The sequence below is a fragment of the Brachyistius frenatus genome, unplaced genomic scaffold, assembly GCF_029030835.1.
Source record: "Brachyistius frenatus isolate BFR_SWC_R1_liver_20210118 unplaced genomic scaffold, ASM2903083v1 Contig_429, whole genome shotgun sequence".
Lineage (NCBI taxonomy): Eukaryota > Metazoa > Chordata > Actinopteri > Embiotocidae > Brachyistius > Brachyistius frenatus.
In genome coordinates, this window is record NW_027211028.1 from 15,001 (window position 1) to 22,500 (window position 7,500).

At 51.2% G+C, this 7,500-nt stretch overlaps 2 protein-coding genes across 2 annotated transcripts in view; one reads left to right on the top strand and one right to left on the bottom strand.

Annotated features, from left to right (window-relative positions):
* Positions 1 to 6,497, bottom strand: part of entr1 (endosome associated trafficking regulator 1) — a 6,498-nt gene extending 1 nt beyond the window's left edge. The window contains exons 1-9 of the mRNA XM_069725565.1: positions 6,377 to 6,497; positions 3,982 to 4,121; positions 2,551 to 2,636; positions 2,160 to 2,349; positions 1,949 to 2,022; positions 1,733 to 1,844; positions 1,524 to 1,586; positions 1,300 to 1,439; positions 1 to 1,005 (exon numbers count right to left, since the gene is read on the bottom strand). The exon at positions 1 to 1,005 is cut by the window's left edge and continues 1 nt beyond it. Of these exons, the coding sequence (XP_069581666.1) occupies positions 915 to 1,005; positions 1,300 to 1,439; positions 1,524 to 1,586; positions 1,733 to 1,844; positions 1,949 to 2,022; positions 2,160 to 2,349; positions 2,551 to 2,636; positions 3,982 to 4,121; positions 6,377 to 6,419 (939 nt within the window). The 5' untranslated portion in view covers positions 6,420 to 6,497 and the 3' untranslated portion in view covers positions 1 to 914. The remainder of the gene's footprint in view (positions 1,006 to 1,299; positions 1,440 to 1,523; positions 1,587 to 1,732; positions 1,845 to 1,948; positions 2,023 to 2,159; positions 2,350 to 2,550; positions 2,637 to 3,981; positions 4,122 to 6,376) is intronic.
* A 68-nt stretch (positions 6,498 to 6,565) lies between these two features.
* The window catches only part of chek2 (checkpoint kinase 2), a 6,096-nt gene continuing 5,161 nt past the window's right edge, over positions 6,566 to 7,500 (top strand). The window contains exons 1-2 of the mRNA XM_069725568.1: positions 6,566 to 6,669; positions 7,184 to 7,446. Of these exons, the coding sequence (XP_069581669.1) occupies positions 7,185 to 7,446 (262 nt within the window). The 5' untranslated portion in view covers positions 6,566 to 6,669; position 7,184. The remainder of the gene's footprint in view (positions 6,670 to 7,183; positions 7,447 to 7,500) is intronic.

The window sequence follows — 7,500 nt, forward strand, 5'->3', positions numbered from 1 at the left end:
AGATGATCAATAACGTTTATTATGAAGTTGAAATCTGCTGCATCCTTGACACGCCCACAGGGGGCGGGGCCTATTACTGCTCACTGTGGGTGAAGGCGGAGTCACCTGGATAGCCAATCAACACGCAGAGGTTCCACCACAGAACCTTCTTGTGAGGTTACAGAACCGCAGCAGAACCACTGCAGAACCACAACAGAACCACAGCAGAACCACAGAACCACTGCAGAACCACAGAAGAACCACTGCAGAACCACAGCAGAACCACAGAACCACTGCAGAACTACTGCAGAACCACTGCAGGACCGCAGCAGAACCACAGCAGAACCACAGAACCACTGCAGAACCACAGAACCACAGCAGAACCACAGAAACACTGCAGAACCACAGCAGAACCACAGAACCACTGCAGAACTACTGCAGAACTACTGCAGAACCACTGCAGGGCCACAGCAGGACCACTGCAGAACCACAGAACCAATGCAGAATCAACGGAAACCATCAGAACCACAGCAGCGGTCTTTATTTGACATTCTAAGGAGAAGCAACGAGCTCCTTTAATTTAAAAAGGTTGGATTTAACGAACGAGAAAAAAAAGAAGCAACTGACGTCTGCGATGTGTTTCGACCAATCAGAGTCCTCCAGCTGTTGCGATGTCATTGATTGTCTGAAGGCTCCTTCAAAATAAAACACCTGCGCAGAGAAGCTATGGACTGACACCTGCTGACCTCTGACCTCACAGGTTGAGGTATGCAGTTTCCATGGCAACCACGTCCCCCTGTCTGTCAGAGTCTGGAGGGCTGAGGAGATCCAGATGGTCTGGACCGGATCTGGACCGGGTTTGGACTGGGTTTGGACCAGGTCTGGAGGGGGTCTGGACCAGGTCTGGACCAGGTCTGGAGGGGGTCTGCAGGACTTCAGGACTCTGTGTTGACGCTGGAGATCTTATCGATGGACTGAAGCAGCTGAGACACCAGAAGGAGCGTCTCCGCCTCTCCCAACAGCTGACTGAGAGACAGACAGGTCAGAGAGAGAGATGGGTCAGAGAGACAGACAGGTCAGAGAGAGAGACAGGTCAGAAAGAGAGACAGGTCAGAGAGGCAGATCAGAGAGACGGGTCAGAGAGAGAGACAGGTCAGAGAGAGAGACGGGTCAGAGAGACAGATCAGAGAGACGGGTCAGAGAGACAGATCAGAGAGACAGGTCAGAGAGACAGACAGGTCAGAGAGACAGAGGTTCAGAGAGAGAGACAGATCAGAGAGACCGGCCAGAGAGAGACGGGTCCTGTCTGTAGGTACTGACCGGATGGAGGAGTGGGCGTGGCTTGCCGTCTTATTCAGATACTCTGAGGCCACCTGAGCGTTTTGTCTCATTGTCATGACGACCTGAGACTCTGCTGCCTTCAGACTGTCGTTCTCCGACCGCAGAGACTCCGCCTCCACCTGAACACACACACAGACACACACACTGAGTGTGAACGCCTCACCTGATGTTGAAGATAAACGTATGACATCATCATGACTCACCTGCAGCTGCTGAACCTCAACTTTCAGTCTGGAGAGGCTGTTCTCTGCTCTCACTGCTCGTCTCTGAGGGACAGACAGGCAGGGAGAAAGACAGGCAGGGGGACAGACATGGAGGGGGATAGACAGACAATATATTTATGTGTGTATATAAGTGTGTATATGTGTGTGTATTTGTGTGTATATAAGTATGTATTTGTGTGTGTGTCCACCGTCATCAGCTGCAGGTTCTGCTCCACAGAGTGAACCATGCTCTCCAGGTCCTGTGCCTCCTTCTCCTCCTGACGCCTCCTCAGCAGCAGCTCCTCCTGCAGCTCCAGCACCCTGAAGGGTGTGTGTGTTGGGGGGGGTGGTGGTGAGAGAGGCATGCTGGGTAAATATTCAGTCAGGGGCACACAGCTGTTGCCCTGTGATTGGTCGGTGCTGACCTGTGCTCGTCAGCCTCGGACCTCCTCTGCAGCTCCCTGATGGTTCTCCTCAGCAACATGTTCTCCTCCTTCAGCTGAAAAACAGCAGCATGAACCTTTAATGTTCCTTAAAGGAGGAATTGATTGGTGATAAATCTGAACATTATCAGTTATCAATAATTCTGAGAGCTGCGTTTAATGATCAGCTTGTTTCCATGGAAACAGATGTTACCTGTTGTATCTGGCTGCTCCTCGCACTCTTCCTCCTGCAGGAGGAGGCAGGTTCGGCCATAGAGGTCTCATCATCTCCTTCATAGTTCTCTGCTCCTCCTCCTCCAGCGGCTCCTCCTTCTGCTGTTGCTCCTCCTCCTGCTGCAGCTCCTCCTCCTCCTGCAGCTCCTCCCTCAGGTTTGGAGGAGAACCTGGGTCATGGAGAGATGTGGAGAACATTTTGTGATGTATTGTGTGGGGTCTGGTGGCTCAGTGATACTGCAGTGTTCAGTGCAGTGGGATATGATCAGGTTGTCCTGAGGGGGCGCTGAAGGACACTCTGAACAACCAATCAGAGCACACCATCAGCACTAAACCCAGCCTCCAATCAGGGAGCAGCAGCCACCACTCACCTAGTCTCCTCCTCCTCCTCCTCCTCTGTGCAGAGGGAGGACGTGCTGTCCACACCTGACTGTAAGCTCCGCCCCCACTCCTCCTCCTGATTGGGAGACAGAGTCAGGTTTTGGTGTGATGTCATACAAACAGCAATGACCTAATGACAGCAAATTATGATGGGCAACTTCTGGTTGGATGAGACTCTTAATTGTATTGATTAGGAAATGATCAGTGGTGATGTCAGTGATGATGTCACTACCTGTGGTGACAGCGAGTATTCAGGGAAGAAACAGCTGCTGATTCCCGGGTCAAAGGTCACCTTTCCAAACAACCTCTGAGAGAGAATTTACATTTTACAACAACAATAAATCATCATCATCACCATCAGGCCTCCAGCCCTGGAGGCAGCAGCACCAACCAACCAACCAACCAAACAACCAACCAACCAACTGAACAACCAACCAACCAACCAACCAACCAAACAACCAACCAACCAACTGAACAACCAACCAACCAACCAACCAACTGAACAACCAACCGAATAATCAACCAACCAACCAACTAACCAACCAACCAAACAACCAACCAACCAACTGAACAACCAACCAACCAACCGAACAACCAACCGAATAATCAACCAACCAACCAACCTAACAACCAACCAACCAACCTAACAACCAACCAACCAACTGAACAACCAACCAACCGAACAACCAACCGAATAATCAACCAACCAACCAACCAACCTAACAACCAACCAACCAACCAACCAACCAAACAAACAACCAACCAACCGAACAACCAACCAACCAACCAACCAACCTAACAACCAACCAACCAACCAACTGAACAAACAACCAACCAACCAACCGAACAACCAACCAACCAACCAACCAACCAACCGATCAAACAAACAAACAACTGAACAAACAACCAACCAACCCATCAACCAACTAACCGAACAACAAACCGAATAATCAACCAACCAACCAACCAACCAAACAACCAACCAACCGAACAACCAACCAACCAACCGAACAACCAACCAACCAACCAACCAACTGAACAACCAACCAACCGAACAACCAACCGAACAAACAAACAAACAAACAAACAAACAAACAACTGAACAAACAACCAACCAACCCATCAACCAACTAACCGAACAACAAACCAACCAAACAACCAATCGAAAAACCAACCAAGTGACTCTGCCCCCACCTGAAAGGGACGCTGGACCTCCCTGGTGGAGGGAAACATGTTGGACTTGGAGGTGAGAATCGTCTCAGACCATCTGAGACCATGTAGGTAGGTAGGTAGGTAGATATATACTTTATTAATCCCCGAGGGGAAATTTTTTTTTTGTATCATCTGACTCTCCGTCCCCACTACTCCGCCACTTCCTGCAGACTATCACAATAAAAGTCTTGCAGTTCTTCTTCTCTTACCTTCCTAAATATCCGCTCCTGGTCCTGGTCCTGGTCTGGATCTTTGTCTTTGTCTGGATCATCTTCCTGGTCCTGGTCCTGGTTCTTCCAGCGTAGAAACTCTTTGAAGGAGAACGGGTTCAGGTCCTCGGCCTCCTCGTCTGCTCAGAGACAAACAAGAGGGACCTTTAGACGGGTCTCAGGTGGTCCAACATGGAGGACCGCCGAGACCATGGGACCCCAAGAGACCCCAAGAGACCATGAGAGCACAAGAGAGCAAGAGACAACGAGATACCACGAGAACACCAGAGACCGAAAGACCACAAGAGACAACAAGACACGAGAGACCACAAGACCACGAGAGACACGGTAAGACTACGAGACCCCGAGAGACCCTGAGAGACCCCAAGAGACCACGAGAGTACAAGAGAGCAAGAGACAACGAGATACCACGAGAACACGAGAGACCGAAAGACCACAAGAGACAACAAGACACGAGAGACCACGAGAGACACGGAGAGACCACGAGAGACGCAGAGAAACCACGAGACATGGTAAGACCAAGAGACCCAGAGAGACCCTAAGAGACCATGAGACCCCGAGACCGAGAGACCATGAAAGTCCACGAGAGAACTTGAGAGACCACGAGAGACCACAAGAGAACCCGAGAGCTTGAGAGACCACAAGACACGGAGAGACCATGAGAGACCACGAGACACGGAGAGACCACAAGAGACCCCGAGAAACTACGAGACCATGAGAGACCACTGGAGACCACGAGAGACCCCGAGAAACTTAAAGACCACGAGAGACTGAGACCACGAGAGACCCTGAGAGACCACGAGAGACCCCGAGAGACACGGAAAGACCATAAGACACAGAGAGACCACGAAACCCCAAGACCCCGAGAGACTGAGAAACCACGAGAGACAACGAGACACCATGAGAGACACCGAGAGACCATGAGACACCACGAGAGACCACGAGACACAGAGAGACCCCGAGAAACTGAGAGACCACAAGACACGGAGAGACCACGAGAGACACGGAGAGACCACGAAACACTGAGAGACCACGAGACAGTGAGACACCAAGAGACCATGAGAGACCACGAGAGACCACGAGACACGGAGAGACCACGAGAGACACGGAGAGACCACGAAACACTGAGAGACCAGGAGACAGTGAGACACCAAGAGACCATGAGAGACCACGAGAGACTGAGACCACGAGAGACCCTGAGAGACCACGAGAGACCACGAGAGACTTAAAGACCACGAGAGACCCCGAGAGACACGGAAAGACCATAAGACACAGAGAGACCACGAAACCCCAAGACCCCGAGAGACTGAGAAACCACGAGAGACAACGAGACACCATGAGAGACACCGAGAGACCATGAGAGACCATGAGACACCACGAGAGACCACGAGACACAGAGAGACCCCGAGAAACTGAGAGACCACGAGACACGGAGAGACCACGAGAGACACGGAGAGACCACGAAACACTGAGAGACCACGAGACAGTGAGACACCAAGAGACCATGAGAGACCACGAGAGACCACGAGACACGGAGAGACCACGAGAGACACGGAGAGACCACGAAACACTGAGAGACCACGAGACAGTGAGACACCAAGAGACCATGAGAGACCACGAGAGACCACGAGACACGGAGAGACCCCGAGAAACTGAGAGACCATGAGAGACAACGAGACACGGAGAGACTACGAAAGACCATGAGACACCGAGACCACGAGACACAGAGAGACCACGAGAGACAATGAGAGACAACAAGAGACCACGAGACAACGAAAGACCACAAGACACAGAGAGACCATGAGAGACCACGAGACACCACAAGAGACACTGAGAGACCACGAAACCCCAAGACCCCGAGAGACCCCAAGAGACTGAGAAACCATGAGAGACCCCAAGAGACCACGAGAGACAACAAGAGACTACGAGACAACGAAAGACCATGAGAAACGGAGAGACCATGAGAGACCACAAGAAACAGAGACCACGAGAGACACTGAGAAACCATGAGAGACGACGAGACAGAGAGATGTTGTTGTTGTTATTGATCAGTACTATTGTTGATTATTGTTGTTGTTATTGACCAGTATTATTGTTGTTGTTATTGATTAGTATTATTGCTGTTGATTATTGTTGTTGTTATTGTTGTTGTTATTGATCAGTATTATTGTTGTTGATTATTATTGTTGTTGTTATTGATCAGTGTTATTGTTGTTGATTATTGATCGATGACAGTTCTCCATCAGGTTCAGACTTCAGACTGTTCCTGAAGACTCGACTAAAACAGAACCAGAACCGGTCCGAAGATCCGGACTCGGAGACCTCCTGATCTGCTGCTGGACTGTGATCGATCAGGAATCGATCGAGGACTCACCGTCGGTGATGATCAGAGTCTTGACGATCCTCTGTTTGGACATAATGGACCAGCTGATCCCGCCGCGTCTCCTCTGCAGGACAAAACCAGACCCGGAAACACACTGCGCCGCTCCGAATCCACGTGACCAATCCTCTAACTTTTCATTGGCTGACACGGTCACATGACAAGGAAATACGTTTCCTGCAAAATCCCGGGAAAGTTCTCTTGCACGTGTCCGGTTTCACGGAGTCCGGTTCGTTTGAGCGGCGGAGACCCGGAGGAGAGTCCGGCTGCAGCAGCTAGTTTGACCGGTGAGTGGGTCTCTCAGCCCGGTGCAATGCTGCTCGGATCGGCTCGGCTCAGTCCGCTTCGTTCCGGCGATGATGTGGAACTGGATGTCATACCGGGTGGTTTGGTTCTGGTTTATATTCGGTGCTGGACTGGTTCCGGTCCTGGATCGGTCCCCGGTTGCAGCTCAGACACCGTCAGTTTGCTGCACTGACAGCTCGATCCATAACGAACTCCGTTCAAAAATCACCCAATTTAAGATGGTGTTGTTTGCGCGCTGAGAGTCATTTTGTCGAACGTGACTGAGGACGGGTTCTGATTTCTGAGGTCCAGTGTTGACTGTTGAAAGTTAAGTTTCAGCCGAATTGAAGAGCAGCTCGTCGAACCGGAGATCATGTTAGAGATATGTTCCAGAAACACAAACTGACCCTAAATTTAATAACAACTCAAATGTAATTTGGTGTTTAGTTGTTGACTTATGGAGGTTGATGTGTGTGTGTGTGTGTGTGTTGACATGTTGTCCTGATGTGTCTGCAGAATGTCTGAGGAGGTCCTTCCTGACGGGGGGCGGACCCAGTCCCAGTCCCAGTCCACCCTGTCCCCGTCCCAGGTTAAGTCCCAGTCCCAGCCCGGTTCCAGTTCTTCCAGCGGGCCGACCTCAGGCAGCCAGTCGTCCAGCGGGTCGGGGACCCTCAGCAGCCTGGACACCCTCCCCGTCACCTTGCCGTCCGTCCCTGAGGAGCCCGAACCTCAACCGTGGGGCCGCCTGCTGCCGATGGCCCGCGGCTTCAGGAGCCACGGTGACCTGCTGACAACATGCTAACATGTTACCGGGACCGGATCCTGGTGTCGGA